Source organism: Cryptotermes secundus, unplaced genomic scaffold (genome assembly GCF_002891405.2).
Source record: "Cryptotermes secundus unplaced genomic scaffold, Csec_1.0 scaffold508, whole genome shotgun sequence".
In the NCBI taxonomy this organism is placed as follows: domain Eukaryota; kingdom Metazoa; phylum Arthropoda; class Insecta; order Blattodea; family Kalotermitidae; genus Cryptotermes; species Cryptotermes secundus.
In genome coordinates, this window is record NW_019733326.1 from 781,113 (window position 1) to 798,951 (window position 17,839).

The window sequence follows — 17,839 nt, forward strand, 5'->3', positions numbered from 1 at the left end:
GAAATTCGACAATCAGAGGGCCCTTGCAGTTGAAGAAGAAAGTCATCATCACTTTACCGGAACTTGTATGTACGGCTTTGGATTTCTTCAGTGGGGGAGAATTCACGTGTTTCCACTGTTGGCTCTGCTGTTTGCTCTCGGGTTCAAAATGGTGGCACCAAGTTTCTTTCCCAGTGGCAGTACGGGACAGAAAATCATACTCTTCCTCATGGTATCGTTGCAAGTGACCCAGTGATGCAGCCATTCTCTGAGTCTTCTGTTCCTCCGTGAGTTGATGTGAAACCCACCATGCGCAGATTTTGTGGTACAGCAGGTGTTTTGTCACAATGACGCGTACGGAACCATGGCTTATTCCCATCAAAAGACTAATTTCTTCCACAGTGATCTGTCGGTTTGCCCAGATATGACCATCCAACAGCAATAACATCAGGAGTGATGACACAATGAGCCTGTCCTGGGCGAGCATCATCTTGCAGTGACACACATCCCTCTCAGAATCTCTTATGCCATGCCAGCACATGCGAACGTGACCTGCTTTGTTCACCATAAACAACAGACATGCAATGATGAATTTCTCATCCTTGTACTCCTTATGCAGTCAAAAAGAGCACTACACTTCACTGTTCTTCTTTACATGCCTCCATTACTGATGTTGGATGACCACACGTAGCGCTAACCTTACTTCCAGCACAATAAACAAACGACTAGTGTGCAAGGGCACGTTGTCAGTGTGCTTTCCCGAGTCCCCACCAGATGTTTGAACCATAAGCAAATTCCAGTCTTACCAACTTGCACGCCATGTGAGTTATGCTTGGGTGACCCATTTTCATTTGACTACCCATTATAAAATAACAGTTCACTTTGGGATGTCAACAGTCAAACTTATAACTAATTTAGAAATATTTTAATCATCTATAATAAGTAATATATCTTCAGAAGGCAGGCACAAATTATGCAGTGAGGATTCTAGACGTTACTTCTGTGAAGTGAACGTAGGTGTTATGGGTGGGCCCGAGTCAATAGGAGGAGCATTCAACTCTTCCACCTGAGTGAACACTCACAAAAACTCACTATAGATCAATCCCACATTTAAGGGGACACCTGGAATTGCGATTTGATATTTTCTGTTTCCAGCATCTTCCAGAAAGTAAAAACCTGCTAGTATTGCCTTCATATTTCAAGAGCCACTATGAATATAATATCTGTTATGCCAATTTAATTGTAGTAACAGCATGAAATTTTTTCCTGTATTTTTAATTATATAATCTTTCTTAATTGTAATTAATGTATTATTTATATCTGTAATAAAATTGAATCCCAGTTCCTGCTCTGATTTCTCTGTTCATTTTGAACATAGTAATAAATTGTACTTTATATTTTATCACTCATTGGTTTTTATTATTGAGTTCAAAATAAACTGTTAATTTTTTTCATTCTGTGTTTATTACATTGTTTTCTGTTTGCTCCCTTCAAAGCCTCCTATGTGCTCATGTTTATATATCGTTGAAATGTATAATTTTTGTTTTTGAATTCACTAAGGGTATTTCTGTAGTAGTTTAAATTTAATGCACAAACTAATGGTGAACACAGATATCATCAGCAGTATTGTTTTGTATAGTATGTGCTCTTTACACTGCAGAGTAAGCTAAACATATAGCAACTGGAATGTCAGTGCTTCTTATGATGTGGAGAATAAATATGTTTGAATTTTTCTACAATTGTTTTTTTTATGCTCCTAAACGTTTGTTATGCTTTTCTTGGGAAATATGACCAGCTTTATTTTGATGCAATTGTGACCTGAGTAGAACATATTGAAAAGGTATTTTTTGTCCACCTTACATGAAAATTATGTCTGTGTTCATGTTCAGTGGAACTGACACATATGAATGCAATGTGTAGTGTTTTCTGCAGATTGACCATCAACTGAACTTCAGAGATACAATATTTGTGTCATAATGTATTAATGTGCTTGTAACTTTTGTACCATGTAGTGATTATTTCTCTTGAAACGCTTCCTTTAAAACATGATTTTAAAATAATGGTGTTAATTCTGTAATACTGTTTGTTGCAAAGTTTAATGCTCAGTACAGTATGAGTCCTAATTTTATGCTTGTGTTCCTGCAGGCTTTCTGTATCAACACACTGGCACTAATCGTATTCAACAACCTGGTCTAGAGAGTTACTCTGCTATGCAACAGATGAAGACGGGGAGATTCATGTGCAATATATGTGGTGCTTCATATCGTCAGTGTACAAATCTATCTGCTCATAAAAAAAGACACTTAGGAGAGACACAGTGTCAGCTCTGCAACAAGGTTTACAGTCGCAAGTCTCACATGACACGACACATGATAAATGTTCATAGAATTGGAGCACCAGGAAAATGCTGCGAGACATGCCTGCCTTGCCAGTGACATTCCATGCAATTGTTCTGCAGTATGAGGTGTAACCTACTATCATTGCATTATTTTCACAGTATCAGTGTATATTAAATTATTTCTGTTGTTTCTTCTCTGTCATAATTTTTGTGAGTATTTTCAGCAAAATATTTTGCTACTAAAATTGCTGCTCTCTGGGTCATATTCATTCTGGTACTTTTGCAAATTGCTTTTACTCAGAATATCACCAATTTTCAGTTTAAATCACACAAAGATACTTGCAGTATATTTAGGATCATGTTATTAGGGTATTATCATTGATGTACATATGGATCTTTATGTCTTTATGCATTGACACATCTACTTTAATTTCAAAGGTCTTGGTTACGTGACATACCCATGCATGATTTTTACACACTTTCTGCCTGAAATGAATGCATACTAGAGAAAGTACATCCATCTATTCATACTTCATATACATAACTGCCAAATGGATTTTTATCAAATTTAGTATTTTGGTCTACACTGAGAGAATTGTTATGTGATTTTCATTGTAACCCATAACCCACTGCTCATATAAAACCTTAAAAGATCTCTCAAAATCGCTGTTTGTGTGGAAGTTTGTATGTGTCATAAATGTATTTTATTTTAAACTCTGATATTGATGGCATTCAGGAAAATATAATGTGGCATGTATACCCGTTGCTAGGCAACAACTGCAGTTTAATATGTGAACTGAATTTTATCATCACAATCATTCAGGATTGTTATTAATTCTTGAACTGTAGTCAGTTTTGGAGTTCTGACGTGGCTATTTCAAAATATACCCAGTAAATCCACATTCACACTGATGTCAATGTGGAATTTCCCCCCACCCCCAGTTGAGGACAACTTTGTGAATTGTTTGAGGTGTGAACTGTTCGCATTCTGTGACAATTTGCTATTGGTGATGCTCTTGTCTGTAGTTTCTGACTTGTGGGACATTCTACAATATGTCTAGGTTACAATAAAATACATTGCATTTTGTTACTTTGTCTGAAAATAATTTCCTTATTCACAAACCATATACCATATTTTTGTACATAGTATATGCTCATACATATTGTATATTCCATCCAAAAGTGGGCCATGGCTGCTAATCTTCCTGATCTGTATGTTTTAATATTTCACTGCTAACATAAAATCATATCTTTCAACACTAACTTGATGCAACATTTTGGTATGTGTATGTGTAGAAGCAAGCATGTTGTCAGTTTCCCTGGCCAGCTCTGTATTATGGCAAATGAAGAAGTATTGTTAGATAACATCCATGCATTTTTAATAAGTAGTTGTAAGGCCCTTAATCATAAATATTTTCCTTGAAACCGATTCTTTGTGTAAGTCAAATTAATGTTATGGACTAAACAGTAAAAACTGAATAAATCTGTTTTAATACTTGTCTCAGATGTCAACTGTTATTCCTTTAAGTCTGTGGAAGTAAAATTGGATGCACTTTACACTTTGTATTTTGTATGAAACACATTCACAGATTTGTAGAATAGAATTCGAGAGTTTTTTTCTTAAAATTAATAATGGTCCTTACATTACTTGAAAGTGGCCTCCGTAGTCTAGAGGTAACGTTCCCACCTCATGACTCGTAGTACGCGGGTTCAAATACCCGGCAGAGGTCGTCGAATTTTTAAGGGCAGAAAAATTAGGGAACAAGTCCTCCGGGAGGGACTTTAAGCCGTGGGTCCCGTGTCGTAGCTTTACAGCACGTAAAAGAACCTCATCTCCAAAGGAGGTCACAGCCAAATTACGGACATTAGTCTCTAATACCTCTGGTAGATGGGGAAGCATTATAGATACCTCTCAGCTAGTAGAGCCGGTCTCGCTGGCTGGACGGGACTGATGGTAAGCACCAGTACCAGTAGGATATAGAGACTGGTAGAAATCATAGAGGGAAGCACACTGGACCAATACAGGTCTAAGTGCATGGGGAAACCCACCCTCTCCAATAACTAAGTAACTAACTACATTACTTGAAGGGCATGCATGAAGTTTCACTTCTATAAAAGAAATCCAGCCATTCTTTTTTTAATTAAAGATAAATTTCACACACTTTTGCCTTATAAAGCTTCTGAGCTTGAACTTTGAACCTGTTCAGGAGAGAATGCAGCAATAATTTGAAGTTTATGAACAGACTGATATGAAGGTAAAGAGCTTAATGGAAAAAATTTGGTAGCCAATTCAAAACAGCTTCATTATCTGTCTTTGGTCATGGATCAGTTTCATTTCTACAGAGTGTGTCAATGAATCGGGCAATTTAGCAGCAGTGTTTTTTCCTGAATTGGTTGGAGTGGGGATGATGCCACTGCTGCCATCCAGTAGCCTACTTCAAAGCGTTTTAGTTTTAACACATATGAATACAGTGTGAACATCAAATCATTAGGTTTTTCTCAATTAACTCACTGAAAACAGAAATCTATTTCCCAAAAACAATATCCGTCAGATGACCACCATTCCGCTGTAGGCACTCATCTTCAAAGAAATACAGGCCAATAATTCCAAATTAAGATATTGCACACCACACTGTGACTTTGGAACAGTGAAGTGGTCTCTCATAAATATTTTGGGGTTTGTGGCTGACCAATAGCAGAAATTTTGCTTGTTAACAAACCCTGATAAATGGAAATAAGATTAATCACTCATCAGTAAGTCATTAACAACATCTTTGTTTTGATTAATTATTTGCAAAAAAGTCTGTCACAAATCAACCCTGTTTTCATAGTCGTGTTTGTGTAGTGGACTCCAGTGGTCTCTCTCATTGCCGCTACATTCTTGGGTGTACGTGCTGTTTTTACGCTACCACCTTTTTTTCTTTAGTGTAGAGCCAGTAGCCTCAAAGTTTTAAAACCAGGTCTTGATGGCATGGGTAGATGGAACAGCACGATTGTGATGAATACCCAACTCTTCGAAATTCACACTGAGCATTCATGAAACTGTCACGGTTTTTGTAAAATGCTTTCACAGCAAAAGCATGTTGTGCTCCAGTCAGCAGCTCCATTGCAACTAAAACGCATTTAAGTATGCAGCTGGGTGGCAGTAGTGGCATCCTCCCCACTCCAACCAATCCAGGAAAAAACACCGCCGCCAGATTGCTCAATTCATTGACGCACTCTGTATTTATTCCTCATTTGTAACAGTATAAAAACAGGGGTTTAATGCAGTAAGATTTTTATGCAATCAGCTATGTCAGTGTTGAGGTAATATCCAGTATTTCAGAGACTCCCTGCCACCATTATCCATCACCATTTCTGAAATGCTGGATATGTGCTCCACATTGGCATGGCTAATCACCCAAGAAGAGTTCAATGTATACTATCACTGTTAAAGCTTGGAGTCATGTGCAAGGGCTTAATGTATAGAAATACAGTAAAACTTGGTTATAGCAACATCGGTTTCTGTGACACCTTGTCTATTGCGTCAAATATTCAATGGTACGAACTAATTCCTCATAAAGCAACTGTTTCTATACCTTGCTTAGTACGACATGCACAAATGCATCAACCTCGTATGTAACGTCATTTTCATTCCTGAATTTCTCTGATATGGACATTGAACGTAATTTAGAAAGTGTGTATTGGGCAAGTAACAGGAAACAGATGAAGATAACTGATTACTGTACTCGTATCTAGGTACAGTAAGGCACAACAATTGATGTAATCTACTGTAATTTGGTGAGTAGGCCTACCTTTAATATACAGTATTAGTGCGGTGTGTATTGTCAGTGAAAAGCGCTGTAATATGTCTTTGATATTATACATTTGGGCACTTCCACGTTAATGTTACGTTAGAGTGTACTTAACTACGTATTTCACTAAAAAATGCAACATTTTAACTCGGTTTTGGGTAGATTTTTACGTGACTAACATAAGGCTACTGTGGAAGTGCCCATTTCGGTTACAACGACATTCGTTTATAACGACACTATTTTTAGGTCCCTTTGATGACGTTATAACCAAGTTCTACTGTATGTGAAACTTTAACCATTGTGAATATATACTGTGACCTAAAGTCCAACCCAAACTCCATGTTCTGTAGTCCGCAAGTGAACTATACCAACCAAGTGACCACCACTTGTTGGCAAAGTTAGTGCCAACTTTTGCGAGTAGAGGGTGTCACGTGGTCGGTGCAATGGATGCCAGTGGCTGTTAATCTCAGTTTTCTAGACTGGAGCTGCTATTGCCTTCAAATAGCTCCTCAGTTATCATGACATAAACTCAGTTTCTTTAAATGGATAGTAGAAATGTTTGAGAGAATGCATTTCCAATGTAATAGTAAATCTGAAATTTATTTCATTGGTTATTTGCTTACTGCCAAATAATATGGATTGCAACCACTATAAATACATATTTCTCTTCATAACTTTGTAATAATCTGCTTTTTCATATTTTCTTTTTATGTGTTTGTCTTATATCAGATTTAGACAAATAGTTTCAGGCAGAAATATAACCCTACTTTTCTATGCCACAGATTTTCAGTCGTGCAGATCTTCGGTGTTAGTAGTATTGTATTTAGATAATGTATTTTTTAGTCCAATAATGAAATGCAGTTTAGCTTGAGGGTTAATGTGGCTCAATATGGGATTAACTTATTCTTGAGCCAAAATTTTTTATGGTTGGCTTGCAATTGTAAATATGTTAAAGAGTTTTATCATCATCGTCATTATGTGGGAAGAACGTATTCCTTATGTACAGTCTCTGTCTGTTTAATTTCTTGGATTGGCCCTCAAGTTCCCCACTGTCACAGTGTTATACATTTTTATAAACAATATTTCTTAAGTAATGTACAGGAATGTCTATATTCTTACCTTCTTACATAATTTCATATTCCTGGCTCCAGTGGTTTGTTAGTTTTTACTGTCCAAATGGAAATTTGCATGACAACTGTGTTGTTTCTGCATCTTACAAAAGGAAATTTAAGGCTATCCCATTTATTTAATTATGTAATTAAGCATTATACCATGAAGGTATATCGAGGAATTTAAGTGTAGCTCCATCATTCTTGACCTCATCACTGGATAGAAGTGAGTGATCCGCTTCATACCCTGGCTGCTTTACAACTTGGGATAAAGTTCCTGGTGCAGTGGCCTCTGTAGTCTAGGGGTAACGTTCAAACCTCATGACTCAAGGTACGCAGGCTCAAAACCAGTGGAGGTCGTGGAATTTTTAAGGGCAGAAAAATTCAGGGAACAAGTCCTCCGGGAGGGACTTTAAGCCGTGGGTCCCGTGTCATAGCTTTATGGCACGTAAAAGAACCTCATGTCTCAAGAAGACCACTGAGCCAAATTTGTAAGGACATTTCCCACCCAACAATATTCTCTAACACCTCTGGTAGATGGGGGAAGCATCTAGGTACCGCTGAGCCAGTAGAGGCCAAACTTGCTGGCTGAGTCGGGACTGATGGTACGCACCAATACCGGTAGGGTATAGAGACTGGTAGAATATCACGGGGACGTACAATAGACCACTGGTCGCGGTGCATGGGGAAACCCACCCCCTCCAATAATAATACAATAGACCACTGGTCGCGGTGCATGGGGAAACCCACCCCCTCCAATAATAATAATAATAATAATAATAAGTTCCTTGTGCCCATTGAATAGAAGGCTTGGTGTCCCCCAGCAAGTCTGGATGGTATGGAGAAGAGGTAAATCTCTTGCCCCTGCTGGGAATATGCAGAAGTGCCTTAGTAAGAATTGCATATTTTTCAAAGATTTATTACCATACATCATTTAGGGCCCTTTATTAAAAGTTTGTATCTCCTCACAAGCTTGTGCATTTGCAGTGCTGTTATAACTACAGACTGTAAGACATCAGAAATATGTGGTTGGAGGGGCCTCCCAGAAGCATGACCCATAGTAGATTTCATTAAAAGTTGAGAGTAGAGAGTACAGGCAAGCAATGTGGTGATCTTACAAACCTACATTTTTCCATAAGCAAGAAATGTAGGCAAAGACATCACAGTACTTGTATTCTGTAATAATTCTCTGATAAAGCTGACAGAAGGTAGGGAAAGGTGTGTGATAATGTTGTTTATTGCTCCAGGACATGTACAGCTGCTTCAAAGTGATGGTGGTGCTGCTGAGAAGAAGTTTTCATGTGACATCTGTGGGGCTGTATACAAACACGCACCTAATTTGACTGCACACAAGAAGATTCATTTGGGTGAAACAAGATGTAATATGTGCAGTAAGGTGTTAAGTCGCAAATCCAATTTCCACCGACATCTTATGATGGTGCATGGTATTGTCATGCATAAAGCTGGCTGGTCACTACAGAAACAGTGAAGTGCTTAATTCTGCATGTTTCAAGTTGCTCAGATTTAATTTTAATGCTTCTATTTTACAGTATTTCTTCTGATATATTTTGTCACATATCCTCATGTGGTTTACAGTTACAGACCATTGTACTGTTAATATTGCTGTACGTACTGGTGCATAAGGCACCCTGAATTTTATGTTACGAGCTAAAGTTTTGCACTGTATTTAATGTTCACATTTTATGCCTTGTGTGTAAGATGTGTGGGGTTCTCTCTATGCTCATGAGGTCCTCTTGTATGCCAGTATATACGGTAGTTTATCTTGACAGTTCATTTCTAAAAGTAGAGGAATAATTTTTAGTGTTGCATCCAGTTTCAGAATTTGTATTGTCATTGTTATGAATCTAACATATCTTGTTGAATAATGTTAACTTATTTTCATGTATAAATAAATAGCTTTTAAGACCTTATTGTGACCTGTTACTGAACTTGGAATGTTACAGAGACCATTGTGGTAATTAGTTCCAGCCCTTTTATGGTCCAAGAACTGTACAGGAACATGAATAAAGACATTATAGATCATACTTTAGTGCACCTTACATTTACTCTTATTAAAAATACTTTTAATCATTTTGTTCTATATTTCTTATTTGGGAGGAAGCAACCTGATACAATGTATATTACATTTGCTTATGTAATACAGCCTTGTCTGTGTATGTGAATAGTGATGAAATCGCTGTGCATTATTTGATTATTCTTTATAGGATGCCTCATGCATGGGAAGAATTCACCAGCATCTTGGATATCATGGCAGAGAAATGATGGAAAGTACAAATGTGATATCTGTGGAGCATCTTATCGTCACCGTCAGAGCTGGTCTTCCCACAAGCAGACACACCAAGGACGCACATCCTGCACATTATGTGGCAAAATGTTCAGTCGAATGGCTCGTCTCAATTCACATCTGTTACAGATGCATGGCCTTCAGGCCACTAAACCACGAGGCCCTCGACATGGTTACAGACCAGAGCTGTCACTGAAATGATCATTATGGGAAATATGAACACTGCAAAGTTAATCTTATGCTTGAATATTCTCTTTAGTCCCTAAAAGAGCAATAGCTGTAACAGTCTCACATTCTGTATGAATAAAACTGCACTACTGCTTCAATGATGTATCAGTCTTTCTCCCTTACCAGGTTACTGTATTTTCTAATCTAAAATACAAAATACACAAACCTTGAGCAGACTACTAGAAAGCACCCTTTGCTTTCAAATGTTTTTACTTTTATTGTTACAAATCATGGTTGACCTTTATTGCCCAGGAACACTGGATTTTATATCCCCTGGTACTGTGATTCTAGATTTAAACTTGGGTGAACAGATGCAGAATTGAAAAAAAAAAAAAAATGTGTTGACTTGTCAGCTGGATTGTACATGTTGTTCATTACAGTAATGCAACACATAGCCAGTGAAGGTTAACGGAGCAACATTTCTGTTGCTTTACATTTCCATTCATCATACCAATACCTGTGTTTCAGCGGTAGCTGTCATTTATACACAAAATTATTCAGCTCAGAAATATCAGCATGATTAACACATCACTGTACTGGATTTCTGAAGATCTGTGTCTCTGGATTAGTTTTCTTATGAAAATGGCACAGATCAAGTTTAAGAATTTAAATCTAATAATGATTATATTGTTTGTAATTTTTCTGTTAGAAACGTGATGTCTGGTTAGACTACCCTCTTCATCCTGTATAGATTGTGAAATAGATTGTAGCCCTTTATTTTCAAGTGCTGTCTGCATTCTATGTCTAGAGGTATAAAGCATATTTGGTCAATATTTTAAAGTGAAAATTTGTAGAAGATATCTGAAACAAATGAACTGCATGTCCATTCATTGAAATATGATATTTTAGAGCTCTTATCTGTTGAATGAAAGAACTGATAACAAAAGAATTTACTAATTCTGAATCACTGAGGACCTTTTAATTATATGAAGTATAGATGGTTAGAAATTAATTGCTTGTATGTATACTCCAGAGAAAGAATGGAATCATCCATGTTTATTTGTACAGCCATTCTTTCTATATCTATGGATATAGATGTACCCTTCTCAAGAAATGGGTTGGAGTGCAAGCTGAGGATGCTACAAAGTAAATTAAAGTGTAACATCTGGTCTGTTGTCGCATGTGTCCAGACTAAGCTTGCTGAAGTGTTCTGATATTAGTTGTAGCATACTGAGATGTTCTCCTCAAGCCAAGACCAGCTTATTCAGAAGATGGGAACATCAAGAGGACTTCAGTCAAGTAACACGTAATAGGAGTATAGTTTAAGCCACAAAATTAATTGGTTTCACCATCCATGTTATGAAGTGATATGATACATACATCATACATAAATTCTTATGAAGTGATACAACACATACATCATATGTATATTTTTGTCTGCTGTATACTTTGTGAGATGATTAGGACCAAAGAAGAATATTTAGAAATGTGCTAATGTTTATGTGCTCTTTGTTGGATTTCAGATACAGTTTGGCTCCCAGACTTGAGAGGTGTAAGACAGTGCCCAATCTGCAAAAAAATTTTAGCCCAGACAACATCAATGAAACGACACATCCAATCAGCTCATGCTACACCTAATGCTGAATCATGTCCAATTTGTGGAAAACAGTTCAAGAACAAATATAATATGTGGGTCCATCGCAGCAAGAGTCACAGAGCTCTTAAATTCAACTTCTAGCTGTTAACAAAGTGTCTCAACAGAAAGCCAAAACTGTATCACAGGAAATATGTGTTCACATTAACCTTGTAATCAAAAAGTTTCAGTGCCTACAGTATATGTGTGTGTGTCAAAATAGTGATGAAATACTGAAATCATGCATCATCTTTGACAGCAGTTTATCATTGCTCTGTCCTTTGTAGGCAATGTTCACAATTCTACAGAATCTAAAACAACTTTGGTCATATTTATAGGAAATGTCTGTATTTAGTCTAAAATAAAGGTCTTGCTCAACTTGTTTTGAAGGTAATTTATGGAACACATTCCTTTTGTTACATTTCCTTTGTAAGAACAGACTGTTCATCAGGATCTGCATATATTGCTGTACAGTGGGAATGGCTGTTCATTGATCCTTCGAGCAGTAAGTTTGTTCCACTGAATTTTCTCTGTGTATTTATGACATATTTGTCAAAGTAACTGAAATTGACAATTCTTTTTTACAGCACTGCTGGGTGGTTCACCAGTTCCTTTGCCCCCTGTTGGTACTGAATACTGTCCACATTGCCCTTCTGTCTTATCTATGGGCAATTTGCGACGTCACATTCGAACTCAGCACATCGGCATCCCTACAGCTGTCTGCCAATTCTGCAAACGCACGTTCAAGAACAAGTACAGTCTGCGGGAACATACCCGAATGGTCCATGGCTTGTAAACAAAATTTCAGAAAATTACTTCTTGGTACACAGCAGCCAGCTTTTTGAATGTCAGAGCTACTTGTAAATTGCTGAATATGATTCTGTATGAGGAAACCATAGTCTTACTAACTCCAGCATTTACTCCAATTAATATTGAATTTACATTGTTTGAAAATACACATCAGCTAATGTTTATAACAAAATGTATAAATTTGTTGCACAGTTAACATTGATCTGTTGTATTAGTGACAGCAAGTTTACTACAGAATATATTAGTGATAAATATTCTTTTAACATTTCTGTCTTGTACTTTATAATATGACCTGTAATATGAAAGTGTCACAGTTCAGATGTTATTTTAACTGAAATGCATATAAGAATTGTATAAATGTGAGTTTATATTAAAGAGGGAGGAGGGATAGACAAAAAGTGTATTCCTATTACAATGTACGAAGTTTGGCAGACTTGACATATTTCTGTTTGGAATAAGTAAGAGAATTTCTATTAGCAGGAACTAGTTGTTTTGCAAATGTTCCTGTTGTGCGCTGTTTTGTGTATACTGGATTCAAATCTCTTTCTAGCATGTCTGCATCATAAGCATTGCCTTTTTTTTTTACAGGTGATGATCACAATTCACGATGCCCAGGTTACTTGCTGATTGGAGATCGCTACATGTGCATGCTCTGCCAGCACACATTCAACACATTGCCGATTCTTTCTCGCCACATTGCAGCCAAGCATCAGAAGCAGGACTCCGTCTTCTTTTGTGACAAATGCAACCGTTACTTCAAGACAAAGTGGAGTTTATCAACTCACAACAGTCGGTACCACAAGTCTTCATTGTTCCCAGATCAGATTGGGCCGGAATGAAACATTCCGTAGAGAAACATTCTTTACAAAGTATGCGTAGGTTATGTCTGGCATGTCTTTGACATAGTATCAGCATCTGAATTATTTTACACATTTTTTTTATTCAGGATAGGAGACTTTCAGTAAAAGTTATTAGGCAAATCCTGTTTTAGTCATATTGATCCATAAAAATGCCTACTTTGTATTAAGCTCATAAATGGACTTTATAATGTGTATCATGATACGACGAAATGTTAATGATTTCCTTTGAGAGTTTTTGCATAACATTTTAATTAGCTGTTTTTATTTTTATCAATTCTGACTAATTACAAAGCCTCCTTTACACATGGCCATAAATTCTTTCTGCATGTATCCAAAAAACTGCTTCACATATTTTGTTTTAATTCATTATTGTGCTGCTAAAATATGAGTTTTGTTCTTTTTATCTAATGCAGCATGTGTTTAGCTGAATGTTGTTTATAAATTGACTGCAAGCAAGCTATAAACTACAAAGAATGCCTTTCAAAATTTTGTATAGGCTAATATAACATGAATACATTCTTTCCAACCTTGTTTATTAGAACTATTGTCTGTGTATATTTCACTTCTAATGTGAGCAAGGGTGTTTCATTACATGGTATACTTGTCTCTTATTACTGTATAACCTTCGTACTAATGTAGGTAAACTGTTCATTCAGCATCAATTTGTGAATAAGCATAATGATTTCAATTCACAGTGGGTAAGAAGAGGTTAAGAATCATGATCCATTAAGCAATGTGGTTAGTATTTTGTGAATGTGCACTTCTTCTGCTTTGAAGGTAAGTATTTACTTCTTATTTCAACCTTCTATAGGTCACTAAAGGATGGTACTTTTTCTATCATAACTGAGCATTCATTGTGTAGTAGCAATTGTTATTAGTGATAATCAAGTTATGGTATGTTCAAGGATCATTCCATTTTGTGGTATGAATTCATTGTTGCCGCAAATCCTTGTAGGATATCCTAAGTAACAGCTTTAGCCAAATTTTACAATTAAAAGAGTGATGTAAGTTTGAAGTAAGATACAAACAATACATATGATATTATTAAACATTCAATTTGGTATGTTTCTTTCTTAAATTAGAATTGTAAGTTAATGATGTTTGAGTAAACAAGCAAGAAGGTATTATGTAATGGGCTTTGTAGAGTCCTGCCATTTAACATTTCTGAGGATAATTATTTAAGAGATTTATGTTCAGTATTTTTAAGGATCTGAGGTCAAAAGATATGCTAGTGTGTTTCTTAACTTTTAATTATTTTTACTTTGGTGACACTCTGATTCAAATGTCATCAGGAGACAAAATATGTGTAATATAACAAGCTTGTCTAAAGTTGGATTTTCACAATTGCTAGAAAATGAAACAGAGGAATATTGGATATTGTACCTATCATGCAAGTTCAGATTTGTAATACAGGTCCCATCATTCAGCAAAAATATGATATATAATAAAAGCAGAAATACCCTTCTCAGTACTTTTAAATTCTAGTTGCCTTATTATCTTCATGAGGAGCTTCATAACATGTAATCTTTGCCAAGTATAATTAGAATGATCAAGTCAAGAAAGATAAGATAGGCAGGACATGTAGCATTATTGAGGGATGAGAAGAAGAATGCATACAGAATATTGGTGGGAAAGCCAGAACAAAAGAGACCACTAGGAATACTAAGACGGTGGGTGGATAATATTAAAATGGATTTTAGAGTGATAGAATGAGCTGGTATGGACTCACTTGATCTGGCTGAGGATAGGGACCAGTGGAGCACTCTTATGAACACGGTAATGAACCTTCAGGTTCCATAAAATGCCAGGCAGTTCTTGAGTAGCTGCACAATTGGCAACTTCTCAAGAAAGGCTCAGCTCCATTAAGTCAGTTTTAGTTAGTTTGCACTGGCATATGTTTGTGACTTTCTTGCACTTTGATTAACCCCATGTGTTTATGTAACGTGATGGTGCAAAACTGTCACCGGGATGTCCACAGTTGGACCTGTCCTACCTGGACCACTTAATACAGTTCACAGCTCCAGGTAACTGTCTGAAATTAGCCTTTCTCTTGGAGAAACCTGCTGTCTGCCTCCATATGGATGCTAGAAGAATGGATCTTTGTCTTGGTCTCACTAGTGGTCTTCTTCCATAACATTTTCTAATCAAAATCTTACATATATTTATTTTCTCATATTTTGAAGTGTTCCATCCTCTAAACCTCTTTCATTTAGAGAGTGTGATCTTCTGGATTGTAAGAATGTGAGTTTGGTATAAGTCCACTGATGTTCAGAGGAATATATTGTTTATTGGTTTCATCTGAATCCCTTTATGGGCAATGGACATGCTCCCATTGTCTATTTAGTGGTTTCTTTCTGGCCTGGTTTTCTATACAAGGTACATTCTACTTGCTGCCTGTATTTTGCTGGTTTCTTACTTGGCTTACCCTCCATTCCTCTGAAATGTCAGTGACTCCTACTGAACTACATGGCATTTCAACTTTCAACATTACATCCCAGAAGAGTGTAACTCTCCATAGTCACACATGTGAGACTGAGTTACTGTAACAGTAATCAGTGAAGGGTACAAATTACAGTTTCTCTTTTCTCTTTTCGCATATTCTACCTCTGGGGTTCTTATATGCCCCTTTATGCTATATTTTGAAATACCTACAAATGCTTGTTCCCTTAGATGGATAAAAAGTTTTGTTCCCACATAGTAGAAAATGTGCACAAAGTAAAACAATAGCTTATATATATAAAGTCTCCATGTTTATTATGCTCTTAATTTCAGTGCATTATACTTACCCTTATTCCAAGGAACTTGAATGGTTTTGAAAGGAAATTTTACCAATTGTTGTAATATGATTTTGTCCTAGATTTGGGTCATGAAACATAAAAATACACGGTGTCCCAGGAGGAAAGGTCAATATTCTGGGATGTTATAGTATCTATCAGTCATTCTAAGCAGAAAAATGTAGTATATGTACATGTGTCCTATTCCGAATGGTTTCTGAGATAAAGCCATTTCACTGTACAGTACACTTGTACAATGTACAGACAGGCAGTATGCCATGTCCTCATGCAAGTTGCAAAGTGCATGGATTTTGATGGTGGAATTTTAAAAAATGTATTATACTAGGTAAACTGTATCAACTTTGTCACTTGAATTGAATTGTCACCTGTATTAGAAACAGTACGTAATATATCTCTTTCTCGTCAACAATTTTTTAACTGTACAGAGAAATAGCTCTATCTTGGAAACTATACAATTACACAGTTTTGCTTAGAATGACCGATACTGTGACCTCCTAGAATATTGAATGTTCCTCCTGGCACACTTTGTATATTTCATTCTTTCAATATGTATATCCATGATCTTATATGGTTTGTATGTTTACATTTAATAAATCTATAATGTCGACATATATTTTTTATATTCAATTCCAGACCCTCTTATGCTCTCATAAGGGAGCCAGGATAGGCCTGTTGGTATAGCATTTGGCTAATGGCTGGATAACCAAGGACACATAATTCAATTTGTGGCAAGTGTAAGAAATTTTGCCTTTTATTCAGTGTCCACACTGGCTCTGGAGCCCATCTGGCCTTCTCTCCAGTGGGTATGGAGGTAAGGCAGCAAGGGTGCAAAGACCACTCACGTCAATCAACCACAGAGGTTAAGAATTTGTGAATTTGTACCTCTAGCTCCCCACACACCTTCATGGTGTGGTGCTTAATCAGTTGAGAGACAGCTTTGTCTTGTACCATATCACTCCTAATGGCATAGTCCAGAGAACAAATGAAAAACAGTGGGGATAAAACATCTCCTTGGTTTAGACCAGTTTTTCCCAATTAATTTGACCATGGAACTCTTTTACACTCAAAATTCTTATAGAGCCCCTAATAATATTCTTATACATGAAGCTAAAAGATTAGACCACAAATAACTAATAATAATAATAATAATAATAATAAATATGTTAAAAAGGATATGAGGTCAACATGTTATTTAACTGCCCATATATAGAAACAGCCAGTGGTAGAAGCATCTGCTTTGATAAATTTGACTTGGTTCATCCTGCTCTGTCACACTAGCAATAGCATAAAAGATTATCAACTCTATCCAGTGTGACTGATAAATGTTTTTTCTCCTTTTTAACCGGCATTCATCCAACATATACTAAATAAACGCCACCAGTATGGACCTATGACTGTAATCATGGAAATGGTTGAGCATGCTAGAAAAGGGAACCTCATGAATATAAAAGAAAATTCCACATATATCACTTTAATAAACTTTATAATGTTATATTTTAGCGTCCTGTTGCACTGATTTTCATCCATTATATGTATACAGTGGCCGTCTTGTAGTGCACTCAGTTTCACCTGTCACTTCACAACATGTTTCGGCAACACAGTGCCATCATCAGGTGTCCCAATTACGTCAATCTATTGCATTGCTTGCCCTCATATGTTTTCACAACACCATTTAAAAAGTATTTAAAAAGTCTGTATTTGTCAACTATGATAAATTTACACTCGCTAAAACTTGTTAAGATAATTCGTCTTATTTGTCTTAATTAAAACTTGCATGATTACAACACTCGCAGCTAAGAAGGGAACACACAACACAAGACGCGGTTTACACAGAAAATAAGAAAAATGACCCTGTAGTGAACGAACCACATGCAAGTTTTAATTAAGACAAATAAGACGAATTATCTTAACAAGTTTTAGCGAGTGTAAATTTATCATAGTTGACAAATACAGACTTTTCAAATACTTTTTAAATGGTGTTGTGAAAACATATGAGGGCAAGCAATGCAATAGATCGACATAATTGGGACACCTGATGATGGCACTAC

General features: G+C 36.5%; 1 protein-coding gene across 8 annotated transcripts in view; it reads left to right on the forward strand.

Annotated features, from left to right (window-relative positions):
- LOC111867987 (protein abrupt) overlaps positions 1 to 14,568 on the forward strand; it is a 203,956-nt gene extending 189,388 nt beyond the window's left edge. Inside the window, exon 8 of one of the 8 annotated variants that reach the window (XR_004513390.1) lies at positions 2,125 to 2,183. Coding sequence is in view for 7 of the 8 variants with exons in the window: in XM_033752877.1 (XP_033608768.1) it covers positions 2,125 to 2,414 (290 nt within the window). In the remaining variant the exon portion in view is untranslated. Of the gene's footprint in view, positions 1 to 2,124; positions 3,822 to 8,467; positions 9,852 to 11,216 lie in introns of those variants that run through there. The other 7 variants (XM_023858265.2, XM_033752877.1, XM_023858277.2 and 4 more) reach the window with 7 other exon arrangements.
- The last annotated feature ends 3,271 nt before the right edge of the window (positions 14,569 to 17,839 follow it).